Source organism: Pipra filicauda, unplaced genomic scaffold, assembly GCF_003945595.2.
Source record: "Pipra filicauda isolate LSUMZ 115617 unplaced genomic scaffold, ASM394559v2 scaffold109_size3271384_pilon, whole genome shotgun sequence".
In the NCBI taxonomy this organism is placed as follows: domain Eukaryota; kingdom Metazoa; phylum Chordata; class Aves; order Passeriformes; family Pipridae; genus Pipra; species Pipra filicauda.
In genome coordinates this window covers 3,132,546-3,152,218 of record NW_024103540.1, presented here as the reverse complement: position 1 = coordinate 3,152,218, position 19,673 = coordinate 3,132,546, and the positions used below count along the sequence as shown (strand labels likewise).

General features: G+C 40.7%; 1 protein-coding gene across 2 annotated transcripts in view; it reads right to left on the bottom strand.

The window, feature by feature from the left end:
- The window catches only part of TTBK1 (tau tubulin kinase 1), a 108,461-nt gene that overhangs the window by 40,112 nt on the left and 48,676 nt on the right, over positions 1-19,673 (bottom strand). The window contains exons 2-8 of one of the 2 annotated variants that reach the window (XM_027709843.2): positions 19,225-19,305; positions 14,955-15,020; positions 13,210-13,302; positions 12,368-12,493; positions 7,742-7,896; positions 6,604-6,823; positions 1,806-1,981 (exon numbers count right to left, since the gene is read on the bottom strand). In XM_027709843.2, the coding sequence (XP_027565644.1) occupies positions 1,806-1,981; positions 6,604-6,823; positions 7,742-7,896; positions 12,368-12,493; positions 13,210-13,299 (767 nt within the window). In that variant the 5' untranslated portion in view covers positions 13,300-13,302; positions 14,955-15,020; positions 19,225-19,305. The remainder of the gene's footprint in view (positions 1-1,805; positions 1,982-6,603; positions 6,824-7,741; positions 7,897-12,367; positions 12,494-13,209; positions 13,303-14,954; positions 15,021-19,224; positions 19,306-19,673) is intronic. The other variant, XM_027709840.2, reaches the window with a different exon arrangement.

Sequence of the window (19,673 nt, the reverse complement as noted above, 5' to 3'; positions counted from 1 at the left end):
CTCAGAGGCAAGCAGCTTGCTGCACAAAGCCAAAGTGTCTGCTGCTCAGATTTTTGGACATCTGCAGTGTGTTTTACAAAGTGATTTCAAAAAGGATCATCTTGCAGATTCTTCTGGGAAAGCCTTTCAGTTTTTGATGAAGAAAGGGGAAGTAGAGAAAGAGGTGAACCAAAAGTTGATGTGGATAAAAGTTGTGAGCAAAAACAAAGATTTCAGCAAAAGCCATGTGATGGATCTGAAAGGCTGTACTTGTTATAGTCTTAAAAATATATTGTTGTGAAGAAGGACCACTTAAGTATGCAAACTAAGAATGAAAAATGGCCTGTACTGTGTGTACGAAGAACTGGATTTTAAAGAGTGTTGCTGAAAAAATAAAACAAAACTCTGAATTTAGCCAAAGTCTTCATCCATTCCCCAGCAGAGGAGAGACACCTTGAGAAGAATAATTTACTCCAGAAAGCCAAAAGAATTTGCCAAAGCTGGGAATCAAATCTGTGTTGCAAAAGGATGAAAACAGAATAAAGAGAGATTGTGGGGCAGAATGGGATTGTATTTGCACCATACTTGGTGCAGGCTACTTGGAAGACGAAAAAAGATGCTGATTTTAAAACCAGAAGCTGAAGAAAGAAGACAGGAGAAAGGGATGCATTTAGCATGATGCTGAGTGACAAGGAAGAGAGGAAGAAAGAAAGTAAGGAGTTAGAAGGATTTAGTGAATATACAGGACTAGTGTTGCTGACTTTATATTGCCTTGTTTCCCTTCCTATTTTAAAGAGTCTTTTTTCTGAGCAAGAAGAAAACAAACAGGTAGCAAGTTATTCAAACCCTAAATTATTAATAGCAACACAAACAGTCTTTTCTAAACTACAGAAAAGCATTAGATTACCCCAGCCACTCAGAATAAAACACTGCCTAATATACTGGGGGTAGTGCTTGGGGCTCTTCCTCTCTCTAGTTCCTTTACATCCTACTTCGTTTCCAGCTACCGTCTCCTTGTGACTGTTCTTGGCTGAAGTCTGTCAGATTTTCTCAGAGAAGGCCTGTCTCTCCCTTACCTCTTTTAGAGGGGTCATTTCACCATATCCGACAACCACAGTGCATGCCCTGAATTTCAATTAGAAGTAGAAAACAGATGTGAAGGGCATTACCAGTACCAAGGGCTTATGTTTTGTAAATATGTTCTCCAACACACAATAGTTTAAAAAGCTTCTTGTCATCATTTTTATTAATCTTGGGGTTTTTTGTTTATTTCTTTGCTGTGGATCTGAGAGAAAGTATTCCTAATAACTCAAAATCAAGATGTAAAGTGTACTTTTCACATGCAAACAAGCACAATGCTGTATGCTGAAAAGTGAATACTAATACTCCTATTGATGAAAAATAAGGAAAAATAATAACATAATGAAACCCACCAGATCAGGATCTGCCAGTTACAGAATATATACACCCCTACATGTATGTATCCTAAGAAGATTCATCCTTCCCTCCCACCTCAGGCCAGTCAAAAGTTTTCTGACTGTTACTTTATCTCTGATTTGATGCTTTGCTTTTCCTTTGAAAAATGTCCCTCCTTCCATCTGTGGAGTTCTTCCCATCCAGGGACAGGATGGGAATCATTCCCACTAACTCTCCTTATTAAGAGACATGAGTTTATATCTCATCAGAAAGATTATAAAGCTCATGAACTCCTCTACCCAGAAATAAACTTCCAGTGCCTGCTGATCTATCGATTAGGTTGGTCTCAGTTGGTCTCAATCATCAAGACACTGCCAGAAAAAGTAGGAGGCTACAGAGGGTGAACAAACCTTCTTTCATGTGGATCCCCTTTGCCATCAGCAGTGGAGAGGCGTTCTGACTCCGGGCTGTTCACACGGCGGTATCTGAGGGAGCGTACTTGTGCGGTGGGGGACTCCGGAGGCACTCGGACAGGGGAACTGGGGCAGACACCGTTTCTCTGCTCCTCTTCCACCATGCACTGAGTCTGTAGTGGGTAAACACAAAGAACTTAAAAGTCTGACCAATCCCATCCATCACTGTTGCTCAGTGCTTTCCTCCAGGATACAGTTTCACAATCTACTCAAGCAATTTCTGAAGGAATGCAAGGGTCTCTATGCCCTGGTAATTACCGAGTATTAAAATAAGGTGCAGGTTTTAAATAAATTCAAATATTTAAATGTCTTTACAGTAGCCTTTGCATTTCAATTACCCTGAATAGTTGATCCAAAGGAGTTACTGTGGGTTAACCTACTGCATACACAAACTCTAACTGCTTATCCAAGATGTCTAAGAGCCCTTGTTTGCCAACGTTCATCTATGCAGAGTCCACCCATTATATTGTGTGGAGAGGAAGGGTTGAAAATGGAAGACTTGGCGAGGAGATAGTGCTATTTTTAGTTGTTTCCGCTCAAGATAACCCTGCAGCTCGGAAGGCAGAAAGGGACCTGGGGGTACTGATTGACAGCAGGCTGAACATGAGCCAGCAGTGTGCCCAGGTGGCCAAGAAGGCCAATGGCATCCTGGCCTGGATCAGGAACACTGTGGCCAGCAGGACCAGGGAAGTGATTCTTCCCCTGTACTCAGTGCTGGTGAGGCCACACCTCAAGTGCTGTATCCAATTCTGGGCCCTTCAATTCAGGAAGGACACTGAGGTGCTGGAGCAGGTCCAAAGAAGGGCAATGAGGCTGGTGAAGGGTCTGGAGAACAAGTCCTATGAGAAGCAGCTAAAGGAGCTAAGGTTGTTCAGCCTGGAAAAGAGGAGGCTCAGGGGAGACCTCATCACTCTCTACAACTACCTGAAAGGAGGTTGTAGCCAGGTGAGTGTTGGTCTCTTCTCCCAGGCAACTAGCAATAGGACAAGAGGACACAGTCTTAAGCTGCACCAGGGGAGGTTTAGGTTGGATATTAGGAAGAAATTCTTCACAGAAAGAGCTATTGGGCAGTGAATGGGCTGCCCAGGGAGGTGGTGGAGTCACTGCCCCTAGAAGTGTTTAAGAAAAGCCTGGATGTGGCACTTAGTGCCATGGTCTAGTTGACAAGGTGGTGTTAGGTCATAGGATTGGACTCAATGATTTCAGAGGTCTTCTCCAACCTAGATTATTCTCTGATGCTAAGAATAATTTTTCAGTGTGGGAATTTTCACACGTGTTTCCTTTGGGTTGTTTTCTGTCTGATGAAAGAAATGGAATTCTCTCAAAGAAGATAACAGAATGTTGCTAAATACTTAAAAGCACTCTCGCACAGGCTTGGAGGGAATGGAGATAAGAGAGTTTAGAATTGTAAAAACAGAGCCTGTTGATGAATTTGCATATGCATCAGGCCTTTAATATGCACAGCAAAGCCCATACTGGGCTGGCGCTTTTGCCCCTGCTAAGTTTGGACTTAGCAGTGTATGTATGTCTCTGCAATGATGGAATAAATCTATTCTTCATACTTCAGCTGTGAGTCATGGCCATCTTGGTTAACCTGCATCTATCAATTCATACAATTGCAACATACAAACTTTTACATCTGAAGAACTTGATATGACTAAGCCATTTCCTAATTACCAGGGTAGTTCGGGGTTTTTGTTCGTGTTTTGTTTCTTTCTTTGTTTATTTAAATCATGCTACTCTAAACAAAGTCCTCCAGGACATACATTCAACCACATCTGTAAGAGCTTTCCACAGACCCAAGGTCATGCAAGAACCTGAACATGCTCATAGACATGTACATATTTGCTCACATCCGTACATATTTCCTTTTTCATACGGCCTTAGTGAATTTGATTTTTTTTTAATTTAGCAGCAGACAAGGAAGCAAAAGTAGGTGACTAACACAGCTGCCTTCTCCCTTCCAGAGTGTTGATTCCCCTTGGAAGAGAGGGCCTGCTTAGGCAAAAGCATAGAGGCAGAATGGTCCAAGGGCTACAGCAGCAGTCTAGGATTTGCATTCAAATACTGCTGTGTTGCCAGCCATGCAACATCAGTTACGACACACTGCCTCTGTGTGGGAATGTGTATGGAGGTGCCAGTGCAAGTTCCCAGTACGGAGAGTGCTTATCCTTCTCTGCTGCATGCCCTACATTCACTTGTCCTCTATTAATGCTAGAGGCTCTGAACATAAGCAGCTTCTCAGTAAAATGCTGCTGATCAAGACAGTTGCCTTTGTGCATGCAATGAGTACACAGCAAGTCAGTCAGTGTCCATAAATTAACAGACCTAAACCACTCAGGCTGGGTTTGGAATGCATAACTAAAGAGCCTTTGCAGCTAGGAAGAGTGGAGGAGAACTTCCAGGCATTAGAGGAAAAGCAGAATAGATGATAATGATTTAATCTGTAATTCATTCATGGTCAGGAGACAGTTCGTGACAAAGGAAGGTCAAATGCATTTGTGAAATGAGAAAAGTGCTGATATAACTGTCGGGTAGCAGGCAACTTGGTAAGATCCAAGAGCAGAGAATTGGGGGATGGTGTGGGAGAACAGTGACAGTAAGCCCTGTCCTTAGCACAGAAATGGGAGAAGTGGGACAGAAGGAGACCAGAATTGTGTGAACAAAGAAATAAGGATGACCTTAGAGAATTATTAGGAAGAAAAAACATGGCAACATCCACTTATCACCTAAACACAAAGAGCAAGACAAGGAGAGACAGTTACTTCTAGCGCTACAAGACTGAAAGATGAAGGACGGTGAAGCTGTGAATAGCAGAAGGGTGTTTAATGCACCAGCTGCCCTTGTGGTTCTGAAAGACACAAGGGATGCCTCAAATTACAAGCAGAGGTGAGGATGTGCCCTTAGATATCAAATCTGCAGCATCCTTTTTTTCTTCATATGGTGACTGTTACTTAAATAAAAAATTATTCTCTCTCAGAGAACACTCAGACTAAAGATAATAGGTCTGGCAAAGCAAGGCAGGCCAAGAGTCAGACTAAAGATAACAACCCCCAGGTAGAGAAAGCTTTGGAGAGCATGATGCCCTGAGGTCTACTGCATAGACTGCTGTGTAGCACAGACTTGTCAGAGCTGAAGTGCTCATTGCCATGCTGACTAACTCTGTAAGATGCTTTGCCGGTAATCTGACAACAAATAGCATATTCCCTGGTGGGAGAGTCACCTGGTTATGCTGTGGATCTTGTAGAAACCTCTCCTGCCTCTAACTGCTTTTATGATAGGGCTTGTGAATGACAGCGCTGGGTACCTAAGACATGACATAGAACTAGCACACAGAAAGGACATTTAGGACTCCCCTGTGCACATCTCAGTCTGACTGAAAGCATCAAGGCACCTGGTGGTTAAAAGGAACAGAAAAATACACAGAAGTTACCAGGATTTTTCTGTATGTTGTATGAACAGAACTGTCCCTCTCTACCAGGCTTTTCTTATTTCATGTGCCTTCAAATGAAAACTTCTGGGAATGCACACAGTTACCAGCGAGAGATGAAGAAGTGATTTGAAGTTGGTTCATAATTCCCAGTGTTGGGGGATGCTGCTGCTAACATTCCATACAAATAACATGTTGATCCGAATTATTTGCATTGGAGAATTTTAAGCAAGTTAGATAAGATTATTTCTTGTCCATGCATAATGTTTTTTCTAATAAGACTAAGGATTGCGAAGATATCTACATTGCTGAAATAACGACTAACTTTTTACTGGTAGAGACTGAAGTGAATTCTGGTCAGACCCAGAAGACTGATAGATTTAACATGCTAGTCCACAAATGTCCATTAAAGACAGGTTTGTGACATGAATCCAATATGCCCTAACAACACTTTAAGACTGATGAACGTTTCTCTGCTAACAGATTATATATGTATCTGATGTCCTGACACAAATACTAACTTACTTACAATATGTAAGCCGATCTAATAAATAAACTAACTGGTAGATCCTTATACTTAACATTTACTATAGTATCATCACTCAATGGGGATGCCTCCAAGAAATTAAGTAAGATTTAAATGAAAGGACTAAGAAACATCTTAGAGATTATGAGGAAAATCAACCGAAGTATACACTTCATGCAAGCTAAAAGGTGCAATATGATTTTGGAATGCAGAAATATGAGAATATTAAGTGATGGTTTCTCTCACTCTTCACAGGGGTGAAACCATCATTAGATGCTCCTTATAGATTGTCCTACCCTTAGAAATGAAAGTTAAAAAAAAGGAAGAGAGAAATTAGTGATGATTCAAGATACAGAAAAATACAGCTTATGAAGACATCTCTGATTAAATTTATTTATGCAAGAGGTTGGAACACGATAAACTTTGGCTTATAATTTCCAAGCTTGGGGCATTTCTGATATTGTATCAGCTATGCAAGGACTAGAATTCCCTTGCTTGAAGTATCAAAATCCTAGATAATTATATGATTGTAAGAAAGATTCACTTTAGCATTAGCGGCCCCCAAAATTTCACTTGCATAAAGATCCAAATTAATCCCAACGCCTTTTACTCTGTGAAAAAATTGTTTGTCATTTCCTCTTTCCACAAGGAAACTCCTCAGTGCTTTTTGGCCTGCACTATGTAGCATGTTACATCAGTGGATCTGAGTGGCTTCTAGCAGTCTGTGGAACCATTGCCCTAAATCCAACAGCCACAGGAGATCAGGGAATGTTCTTTACTTTGCTGATGCTGATCCTGAGTTTGTTGCGATTCACATCTGTCTCTTCCCAAACTTCACCCTCATTGAAAGCGGTGTTTGGAGTCTGACCAAGACCTTCCACTGGCCGGCCTGACAGGATGGGAGGAGCATTCTCCTGATCACTCAGATGTTCACCCTGTAGGACATCCTCAGTGTTCTCACGAAGCAAGTCCCCAGGTACTGGAGTGACATTAACCACCCTATGGAAGAGACAAGATGATACAAATTATCAGTACATAAAGAAGGAGGCCTATCACACTGCCCCACAGGATCTCCTTAGCAGCTTTTAGGGTATGACCAGGTTGAAAAACAGGCAGACCAGCTTTATCCCAGATATGACAGCCTGAATCAGAACATCTAATGTAAAGTCACAAAGACAGTGGGTTGTATCAGTGGAAGCATCTTGGGACCCTTGATACACAGGCTGAAAGCTTCTTCAGAAGTGCCCATCACACAGTATGGGCTTATGAGCTTAGAAGAAAATTCCCCCTTTGCACAAGCAAATGAGGCTTAATAGGCCTTATAGCTTTTATTTTCTGTAATATTACTAGGGATTACTGTTATCCCCCAATGCCAGCCCCCTCAAAAGCACCTAGACAGACCAGTGAACCAAACCTTATAATTTTTAGTTTGGACTCACCTCCTACTTCTGAGCATCAATCTCTGTGTACCTTTGCACCAGCACATGAAACACGCTGTAAAGGCTTAGGAGCTGTGTTAGAGATGTGACCAGTACATGCACTCAGCTGTGCTCAGCTCACTGCCAATCACAAACCCACCTCAAAGCAGGTGCTCTCACAGAAGCTCCAGGCATGTATGCCATATAATATGCATGATATACAAGCTCCATTGATCCTGCTCAGAGGTCTCCAGACATCCCTTAACGTGACTCCAACCCACACACTCACCCCCAGTAGAAAATGCATTTTCACGATAACAAGGACCTGAAACTGGGTTCCACCACCTTAGACATATGTTAATATACGAAGTCAAATGAAGTGGTGGCTGCTATGAGGTCCCAACTTCCAAGGATCATAATGGTCTTGAAATCTTTAGAAAAACGAACTTATTACTGAGCTTGTTGACCATAGTCTGACTGGCACAACTGCGACACTCACCCAAACATGGCTGCTGTTTGCCTGGTGTTTTGCTGTGGTGGAGTTGAGGTGCTAGTGGACAACAAAATATCTGTACCAGCTTTCTCCCAGTCAAAGGCTTCATTTTCAGTGATGCCTCTTTCTTTCATGCTGTTCTCAAAAACGGACATGATTAGCTGGAATAGATTTACAAGAACGATTTATGTTAAGTAACTGAGGGTGGCTTTCACCAAAAATCTAAAGTATGCACACGAAGACTAAGTGTAGTTTATAATCTCCAGTTTGCCTAAAAAAGGTACTAAGAAATGAAAGATAATGATATAAAATGGTAATGATTGTTTCTTAGGCTGGTTTTGGCTCAATAAATGAAATTTCTTCAAAACTATAAAAGAAATGCTTGCAACTGATTTGATGAAATCTTGCAGTTGCCTTGTTACTCCAAATCTAAATCCATAACTTCAGCTCAACTTTCCTGTGGATGAGACATGTGCAGAACAGTACATTTGATATGTAGTTCAAGGACTATCAGAAGAAATAAATACAACAGGAATATGCAGTCCTAGGATGAAAATTCCTTGCAGTGTCTGGCTCAAATGCTTGGTCAGGAGCCCTACATTATGCTTATGCACAAAGTGGTCTGACACATTTGGCTGCATAAGAAAATAAAACTGTAAAAGAGATGATACAATTTTCTTTATAAGATGGCAGGTACAAATGCTCATGCTGATGCGCTTTATGCTTGTTGCTGCCTAAGAACTGATATTCTTTAAGAGAGAATGAAACTACTGTCAACAGTGTTCCATGCAGCAATGCATTACCCAGAGAAATCTGATGTTCTGCTGTCAAAGGGAAACTGGATGCTATAGACCAACAGAGCTATGAGGTCCTATATTTCTAATAAAATTATTTAGCTAAATAATGTAGAACTGACAGGATTCAGTCTAAAGTCTACAGAGAGAAAAAGTGTGGTGGCAAATACATTTGGCTTATGGTATAGAATTAGCACTAAGTTATGAATAAAAATTACCATGAACAAACACTCTGTATTATATTCCAGTTCTCTTTATCAGCATGATCGGAAGGACAAGACAGCCTATCACTTCCTACTACCTTCCACCAAACTGCAGTAAAATGTCTATTTGCAGCTTTCAGATGAGCCATCTTTTTCCTCCTTTTTGTGACCTAGAACCCCAGAATTAGGTGCTCCACTCCTGCAGTGACACAACATTTGATTAAAAGAATTTCCACAGTAGACTGTTGGTCTGACCAAGGCACATGTAACGCCTCTCCACTGTGAACATGACGTGATAGTGGTACCAGCTTCTTTGTCTTGAAAGAGATTTTACTGGTGTGACAGTTAAATACGATAGGATTGTGTTTCTGCTTGTTAGCCTCCTGTCACAACAATGCCATTTCCTCTCTCACCCGGATGGGAATGGGCATTAATCTGCCTAATTACTTACTGAATACATAAGCTTTCAGACTATACCTATCTTCTGGCGAAGCACACACCAGTTATGTGAACTACCTTCCTTACTCATTCCAACTCGCGTCCTGCTAATTTTATTTGACAGTTTCTTATTTTCATATCAGAAGAAGCAGAATACAATAATTTGCCATTCACTTCTTGCCATTCTGCCTTTGATTTTAAAGATGTCATGCACATGTCAGTACCCTTATTTTTTTTCAAAGTGTACTGTCCTATCTAATTAGTCTTTCCATATCTGAATCCATCTTGAGCCTCCTTGCTACCCTTCTCTACATCTTCTCTGATTTGAAGATATCCTTTTTGACATGCAGGAATGGAACTGCAGACACTATTTAAGAGTATGCTTCACACAAATCTACATGGTAATACAAGGATATTTTCTGTTTACCCTCTAATGCTACTCTAATTATTCTTAGGATTCTTCTGACTGCTACTTTGGCAATGCTTTGACAGCTACTGTCAAATGTCTTTCCAAAATTAATATCCCCACATCCTCAAAGATGCCTTGCAAGAAGTCCACACATTTGTAGACAGATGCCCTTATAAAAGCCCTACTGGCTTCTGTTCACTAGATCATCCTCACCCATATGTCCACTAATCCCAGTCTTATCACAGTTTCTGATTCTTTGTGATGGACATGTTGGTGTCAGGGACTGGGATCTTCTGAAGCTATTTAAAAATTGGTACTGCTTCTGCCACCTTCCATTCCTTTGATACTGAAGCAGTCTGAAGTAAGAAACCACATGCTAAAATTAGAAGCTCAGGTTCAGCTGTCTTATTCTTAGTATTCCTTCATGCCATCAAGGACCCACTTAGTCAAAACAACTTTTGATACTTTCTGCTGTAACTTATTCTGTAACTCTTGCATTTGACTTTGCAGGCCATTAGGGATTTTACAGCCTTCTTCACAGGCTGAAGGATACTACTGTCCTAATCTGCCATTATTCTCAAGCTATTCCATGGACTTATTGAGCCTTCTCAGTTTTCTCTGAAACCTTATACTTCTGATGAAAGGTAAAAACCTTACAAGGAGAAAAGTGGACTGGAAAACTGCACGTAACAGTCGCAGGTGCTCAGGATTCTGTGGCTGAGAGTGAGAAAGAAGCGAGGCACCAGTTCACAGTCATGACCAAGATGTAAGGGGCATTAAATCAGGCTGGCAGGTGGCAAATGTAGAACAAACAGAAGAAAGCAGTTCTTCTTATAGCAAGAACTTAAGCTGTGGTGCCGCCCTGTCACATGGTGGATGCTGAACACAGACAGAGATTGGATAAGCTAGAATTGTAGAATGGTTTGGGTTGGAAGGGACCTTTAAAGGTCATCTAGTCCAAGCCCCCTACCACAGACAAGGACATCTTCAACTAGACCAGGTTGCTCAGAGCCCCTTCCAACCTGTCTTCAAATGTTTCCAGAGATGGGTCATCTACAACCTCTACCTGTTCCAGTGTTTCATTATCCTTATAGTGAAGAATTTCTTCTTCATATCTAGTTTAAATCTACTCTCCTTCAGTTTAAAACCATTACCCCTTGTCTTATTGAAACAGGGCCTGCTAAAACATCTCTTCCTATCTTTCTTACAGGCCCCCTTTAGTGTATTTCACTGAAGCTGTGAATTGCCTCCTTGTGAAAGATTAAAGTCTTCCACAGTAATACATCCAGATAAATCAACATAAAGACATCTCTGGAACTGAGCTCTTTGGAGAATTTGCTGTCTGGAATAGGTCTCCAAGTCAAGCTAGAAGAATCACTTTAAGTGGCAAGCTGCAGAATTTTGTGGGGAATTCCCTTTTGGAGGCTTCTTGCCCAAGCTGCAACTGCAGGAAACTGAAGGCAAAGAGGCAATTCACAGCTTCAGTCAAATCCCCTACTGTAAAAGAGCTGTTTGTGATTTGTACGACCCTAGAACTGTCTGAAAACATCTCCCTCCATTTCCATCTCAAGGATGGCTTTTCAGTACCATTACGACACAATTATTTTAAACTGGAATAGAATATAGGAGGATGTAGGTTCAAAAAGAGATTCTGAAACCTCTAATCCAACCACCTGCTCAAACCAGAGCTACTGAAAATGCAGATCAGATTCCTCATCCAGTCAATCTTTGGAAATCCCAAGAATGGAAATTCCACAGCTTCTCTAGGTACCTGTTTCATATTTAAGAACCCACATTCTCATTTTTTTCCCCCTAGATTTAGTCACAACTTCCCTTGTTGCCTCTATTCTCCCCACAACTGTCCTTGAGGCAGCAGAAGACAGGAATCAGATCCCCTCTTTGACTTCTCTTTTCCAGGCCAAAAAAATCCAGCTCCCTCTGCATCTTCTCAGTCCACCTCCATCCCTCTACAGCTCTTCATCTTAGTGGCAAACGTTATTTTTCCACTGCACTATCTGGAAAGTATTTGCCTTTTTTTTCTTTTTAATTTTTTAAAAGTGTGTGTTGCTATGCTACAATACGTACATGGCTAAAACATAAAAGCACTGCTGGAGAGAGTTTGCTGGAACACCCTCCTACCACTTTCCCACTCATTTGATGCACTGGCAACAGAAGCAGGCATAGATTTGCTAATAAAATGTTCTTTCCATCACTCTGTCTTAATGTACAGAGAAAACCACCGTGATAAAAAAAAAGTGACACAGAATCAAGTTGCTCCAGTTATATTGTGTTAGTTGAGCTACCACAACTGATCATATACATGCTGATAGCAAACACTGAATGGGAGGAAAATCTATATGTTAGATGAACATTAAAGAAAGAGATAATAATGGCCAAGGCCCATACGAGTCTGCAAGAAAACAAAGGGGTTGGTGGGCACGGTTGAGCTGCTGGTATAGGCTCTTTGCAGATCTTGGCAAGTTGCGCTAGAATTCTGTGACATTTGGAGTACCTCAAAATTTTTGTGTTTTAATTAAAGCCAGAAGTACTGTGTTGTTTGGGAAGAGTTTTTTGGTGTGGAATACAGGATTATTTTGGACAGGGTGGTGGAAGGAGACGAAAAAAACATTTGAGATTTTGGAGAACTGTACAGTTCAGCCTTTTTTTCCCTGGTCCTAGGAAAGGTATTTCTCAGCCAGATATAAACACATGAATGGAAATCTTCAAAAAATCCAAACGCCAACCTGCAGTGCCATGCACCATACTGGTAGCAAAGAAAGGCTCCCACCTGATAGTCTGGCTTGGTGAAGTAGTCTAGGCTTGCAATGTGATCCAGAAAAAGGTGGAACTCTGAAGGCATGTGTTTTAGCAGCATTCGGTGTTCATACTTTTCTTTTATCATGCCAACTTGCTCCTGGGAAAAAAAAATAATCTCAGAGCCAAGAATCTCTTCTATTGCTTCACATTTATACAGACTTATCTCTTCTGCAATATCACCTAGTCTTATTCCTAGAACACAGCCTCTTCCAGCACAGTGTCTATACACTTCTTCTGTTTGCTGTCCCAAGCACAAGAAGGTTGATTACTGCAGGCAGAAGTCAAAGGGGAATCCTGAGTTAGAAACACTCCCCAGAGTCCCTTTAGCAGAGCCTTCTGCACAGGCAATCTACTTCTTTCCAGGGATTTTATTCTCTAGCAAAAAGTGTTTCCAAGACATCATGAACAGCTAGGTTTATTCTGCCTAACTTTCTGATTTCAAATCCCATTTGGCTTGTTTGGCACAGCAAAGCATTATCCTCCTGTCTTTCTAAAGGCTCTTTTTATTTGTCAAAAGGACAGCTCAGTCTTTCCATTTTATTTTTTCCTTTGTAAGAACAAAGTAAGTATCACTTAATCAAATATGATTAACAATGTGCATTAAAATAAAGTCTAACTACTCCAAATAAGAGAAGCCCACTCCGTGCATCAGAAAAGCAGGTTAGCATCTTGCAGCAAGATCTGCTGAAAAGAAGATTCCGGCTTTACTTTAGAAAAAAGCTGCACAGAGCTGCAGGACAAATAATAGAGAGTCATAATAATTAAAATTATTATGGAACACCCTCTCTTAAGCACAGACACTAGGTTTCCTACCTTATCTTTGATCTTTCGCCATGGAAGCTGACCAACCGCAAACTCCACCAACATGTAAAAGAGGGACCACAGGTCATCATGTCTACCCATCTCCTGAAGAAAAGAGAGACTAAGACTGAGGAGCAAAGTTCCACTCTGCTCAGTAGTCCAGGTGTGCTTTCCAGATGAGCTGCCTCATTTAAAAGGCAGGAAGAGAAGTCATACTTCCCATTCAATGACTAAAGAAGCCAAATTAAAGACTAAAGACACAAACCCAAGCTTTTATTAAACTTGGCAATGTCAATACAGTCACCTAAATAACCTCATTTGTTTTCATTTTTGTGAATATATTAGCAAAGGGTTTTTTATCTATACAAGAAAGCACAAGTTTTCCATAGGACTGTCCCCCACTGAATATTCCACGGGAGTGAAATACTTATTAATGGGATGTGGAATAACCTAGATTAAGAAAAAAAATCCCAAAATTTGTGTAGGACATATTTTTTATTATTATTTCTAAGCTTAAATATCATTCAAACTCTTTTCACAAGACAATATTTGCTCAAGGGCTTTTGCAAAACACTTGCCATCATGCATCACAACAGTTTACAGATTTATAACACTTCACATACCACTTTCCTCCTGGGCTAGTGAATGGGAAATTGAAACATGGAGGTTAAGGCTGAAATTGCCAAAGCATACAAATTCATTTTTGGTGCTCAACATCCAAAGTCTAGAACATGATTTCTCAGAATAGCCTGCATTATACAGCAATTTTTGTGTCTAAATATACATTCAGCTGATACCAGCTACAGCTGGCACTATTCAGCTCTTCCAAAAATTATACTTCAGATTTCTCAGTGTCTCCCAGGAAACAGAGAACTTGATGGCATTCAACTGCCCTCCCCACATCACACTTTCCACATTTTGCAGACAATAACTTCTCTCCTTAAAAGAACCTGACACTTCCTTATATGTCACAGGTCATTCTACAGACTCAGCACAAGAAAAACCAGAAACCTGAAGGTAATGCAGGAGGGCTGATAGTTTCCATCTGGCAAGCACTTAGCATAACTTAGAATCATAGAATCGTATAATATGGTGAGTTGGAAGGGACCCATTAGGATCACTGAGCCCAACTCCTGGCCTTGCACAGGACACCCCAAGAATCACACCCATGGGCCTGAGAGCATTGTCCAAACTTAATGTTTACCATCTGCAAAGGAACATTACCAAAATAGGACAGAAGAGAGTTTTGAGAAGAATGTTGAACGAGACTTCCGGAAGTGTTTACAAGGAAACAGGCCAGACACTATGTAAATAATGGCTCTTTTCAAGGAAAAATAACCTAGCCCTAACTAGGTGGCTCCTCACCTGACAGCACGACATTAATATTAAAAATTACAGGTGAAGAATGGATTTTAGGACCTGGCACTTGGTAATTCTCAGCTGAGTTCTGCTAGAAACTAGCAGCAAGTAGCCTGGCACTTACCCAGATTTCCCCTTAAGTGTGTGCGGGGTTTGCCCTTAAAAAGTGTCTGACAATGCAATAATTACAATTATTAAGGCTGCCAACTAGAGAGGATCCAATAACAGAATCATAATTTTCATTTTACAACCTTGACCACCTAATGGAAATCATCTGATACACTAACTTCTGTAGATAACAAACCAAAAGTCATGCCTCTTACTCCCCTGCTCCTGAAAACAGGTTTCTGAGGGGAAATAATCTTACTCTCAACTCCTTATAACCCAAAAATACTCACTCTGTTTTTGTGTGCATTCACAGAGGCATAGCGGACCGTTCCTCGAAAACCAGCAACATTGCGGGGCTGAAGGGAGACAAGAGAAAATCTCAGAGACAGAGCAGACAACTAAATCCCCTGCGCAGCTAACTCCTGAGAACTTCTTGTCTATACTGTTATTTCATATATAGCCAAGAGATACAAAGCTCTTACTGCCTTCTTGTGCTCTAGCAGCCAGCTAAACAGACAGCAGTCTCCAATTCTGCATTTCTAGAAAAGATTATTTTACAGAGAAGGCAAGGAGGTTACAGTGATATGTTAGAACAGTAATAGTTTAGGCATAGAGATAAGAACATTATCCAGGATCATATTTTCCTTTTTAAACTCCAGGTCAAAGGAAAAGCTAGTAAAGAAGTGCAAGTGCAAAACTGAATCATGAATAACATGAGCTAAGCAAAGCCTGAAGACAGCCTGGTCAGGATGAGAACAGGAATTGCCTACTCTGATACAAGGCAGATGACCATACGCATTTACTGACAATGCTTGTCGACATCTTCTGCAAGACTTCAACAAATTAAGAACCTCTGACTTCCAGAGTTCTTACTTTTTTCCAGATTCTTCCCAGTATATCTTAGACCATGTATCTTTATTTTCTCTTTCTCTGATTCTCCATTTCCTGTATTTGGAAAGTGAAGGCTCAATACAATGGCATTCCAGTGACTATTCCTCTAACCTGGAGGCTTTTTCTCTTTCAGGAGCTGAGCAGCTCTTCCAACTCTTTCTACTGCTGCCTCCACAAGAACATTATCCACATGAGTTCACTTAATGAAGATGCCATTGTTCTGAAAAACTTGCATTTAAATCATGACATCCACCAAATCCTTTCAGTTGAACTAGAAGCACCAGAGTTAAAGCGAGTTAACAGAGTGCTTTCAAATTTCGCGTGGCAAAACCAGGTTCAGGCCCACGTTTCTTCCATCTTAAGGCTAAGCTTGGGTAAAAAACTAAACATACTCATAATGAAGATCCTAAGAAAATTGAGCACATTAATAAAAAGTCTAATTGAGTAACTTGTCCCATGTAGGTCAGTTGATTCAGGTTTGTTCTTTAAGCTGTGCCTATGCTTTCAAAACTGCACCTAAAATTCTGTACTTTTGTTCCAGGGCACCCTTCTGCCACTTTAAATGTGTACATTCAGTTGCTTCCTTTTGGGTACAGGGAAGTTGCTCTGAATTCAACATTCTCAGAAAGAATAAAACTTCAAATGTTTGTTAAGCAAGTTCATCAACACCATGCCATGAACATGTACACCTGTATGGTGTACAGTGCAGCTCTTAAGTTACAGTGACTCCAAGCAAAAAAAGCTGCAAGTCTATCTTACAACTCCTTTACGCTAACCAAATACTCCACAAGGAGAACCTCTGTGCACATCCCATGCACTTAATGCAGCATTTAATCTTGCAGTACACCAGCCTGAGCTATAAGATACTTATTTAGCAGCAGGTAATAGCAGAGATATTGTATTGCTGTTCCTCTACCTCATTTCTCTCAGAGCATGCAATTTAGGATTTTCACTGACAAATGACTGCAAAGTATTTTCAGAATTCCAGTGAATTCACTGATGTGAGTTCCCGAAAAGCAGAATACTGGCCACTGGAATACATCTGTTGAAACAGCTGTCACCATAAATTTTCTCCACATACTCAAAAGCAAGAGGACATTCCTCTTTTCTATTATGAATGGAAGCTAGGGTGCTTTGATACTTTTCATGAGACATAAGAGTGTGTTGTGAACAATTCTAACATGTAATCCATAATGTTTTCACAACAAATATTATTCAATGTTTGCAGTCCATGGAAGTTGTCTTTCATGTTCTTTCCTGACTTCAGTGTCTTCAGTTATCAACTGTGTATGTACTGAACTAAATACCACGTGTGCTGGTTTCAGTATGGTTGGCAACGTCTCTGAAAATCATTTTAGATCAATACATACTATTTCTGGCAGACAGGCTATCTTTGTAGTCTTTAATTAGATATGTTCTGAAACCAATGCTAGGCAGTTTCCAAATGTTATTTCCCTCCTCTTTCAGAAGCAAATCAAAAGCCCAGCCATCTTTTAACTGTGCATCTGTCCCACAGCCAACGTGACTGGCTGCTCCCCAAGCCAGTCCTGCTGCTGAACCCCAAGGGCTCTCTCTCTCTAGTCCTCTTTCATGTAGTACCCCAGTGAAGGGTACTGCAACTAAGCAAGACTTTGCAATTGCTTTGACAGGACCTTTAGAGTCCTTTGAACAAAACAGGTAGATGCTAACTGTGTAACAGCATCGTTTTCTCATAAAGGCTGCACCTCTTGTAACCATGTTTGATTGCTCTGCCAGTCATAAGGCAATTCGTCATGCCTTTTGACTGTGTCACTAATCACTTCAATCAAATATTTCCGAGGCTGTGGAGATACCCTGTTTTTCATCCAAACAAACAGCTCCTGCCTGAGCATTTGTTGTAGCACATGCTGTATACCCAACCGTTATTGACTTTTGTTCTGAATTCACCAACATTAATTTTCCAGATGATTTCTTTACACACTTCATTTCTTCCAGTTAATAAATTTCATCCCACCACAACATTGTCCAGTGGTGGAAAAGAGCCTGGATAAAACATCCTTGTTGTCCAGACCAATCCACATTTGACACAGAATAGAAATCGTTACAGTTAGGAGGTTCAGACCATGGCATCCTATAAAACTCAACTGATTTGAATCCCAAAAATGATGAATATATAATAAGGTAGCAAGTTGAAATACAATTTTCAACTATGCATGATTTATTTTTAATTTTTTACTCATCAGTATTACTATCAAAAATGTTATAAAGTATATCTCTTCTCGCATTCATGCTGTGTCTACCACAAAGCTGAAGTACTTTATTACACAGTGCTGTTGGGGAGATGTCACAGATATGAAGTATATTACATTAGAAGCTTGATTTAAAACGAGTTTTAGCTTGGGAGAATGTCTCAGATCACTACCACAGAGCAAAAACTATACTCTGTGTTCCTTTCACTGCATTGCAATGTGGACTACCTTACAAAGACAGAACTAGGTAACAAAATCCTATATGAATTGGATGCACTGTTCCAAGCTGTGCTCTTTTCCACCCAGCAGCTTTTCATCATTCTCCAGGTCAAACACTCATGATCATTTGTATTTCAAGTGCCAACAGTGTCTCCCTTGTGATTCATATGAAGTTTGTCTTTCCAGTACACTCCCTTTATTTGAGGAGTGCTTGTATTTCCTCATTAATCTGAACCCCAGCTCCTTATACCATGTTCATTCATAGAGATTAGAATTTTTCCTTTTGCCTTACTGGTCCCTAGATTGATATTCTGAATGTCCCACTTTTCAGCTTCCTTCCTAAAAACTTGTATTTGTATGCCACTACTTTCCTTCTGCTGTTTCTTAAGACCATGGTACTCTCATGGAACATGACCACTGGTTCTTCCCCTACTTTCTGGAAGCCTGTGCAAACACCTCATGAGATCCACCACCTTTGCCCCTGGCAAGCCTGCTGTCATCTAGGATCATTAACTCATCTCTCCTGGAACCAGGAAAAGGATTTTCAGCAGTAAGAACATGAAAAGAAAGTTAGCACAGATCAACAAGAAGGTGGTAAGGGGAGAGAGAAAATGCCACAGATCATGGAAGGCATTTGGAGATACATCTTGGATTGAAATAACTTGTTGGAAAGGCTGTGATAAGCAGGAAAAGTGAAAGAAAGCTTTAACTGAATGAAAAGGAAGAATCTCTGTGACTTCTAGGAATCTTCTGCTGCTTCAGTTAGGCTCATGGGGGAAATGCAGGGACACGCATCTCCACCTCTTCTGTTGGGAACAAAATCTGCACTTCTTATATGTGTTTTGATTTGCTAATTTAAACAGCACCACTTTGTAAAATTATTAATGATAGAAACATATTTTATCGCAATGGGGAGTCAGAAATGAATAGAGAAAGCTGGACCCAGAAACGTAAGATGAAAGAATTCCCCTCCCCTTGCCTCTGAAACCACAGAAGTGACAAAATCACAGTCTCTGGTACCACCCAAATATCTGCCAGCCCCTCAGACAGAATCCCAATTGTTCTAGGCCTTTGCATCACATTTAGGTAGCTGTCACGATCCTGCTGAAAAACAAGCATATCATGAGGAAAAAAAGGAAAACAAGGTGTAATTTGGACTTCCGTATATAACAAAAGCACAAAACAAAATGAAAACCCAGAAGCATGGTGATGGCTCACTCACAACTCATAGCAGAGATGGTTACGAGCAGCGGATGGGAAGCCAACGCATCAAACACAGCCTCAAAAGAAGAGCCCAAAAGAACTGTAAAACAGAGAGAAACCCAAAGAAAAACATGATAAAAAAACAACAAAATGAGAAAAAAAATTAAACAGAAATGAATTAAAAAACAATTCAATATTGTATCCCAACAGAAACCTGCGTCTTGTTTAGCTCTTGCCATCTCCCAGCACCCTTCCCAGGGCTGTTGGCCCACACCATATTTAGTTGAATTTAGACATGAAGCATTGAGTGAGCCTGTGTGGTTTGTGAGTGCTCTGTAAGTGGTGAGAGGGGTCCCTCTAGAGACTACCTTCCCCCTGCTCACATATCACACCTAATAGCGTCAAAAAAAAGGTGAGAGCAGAAATGCATACAAACCTTTGCAGGTCAGCTGTATGGTTCTACCGTGA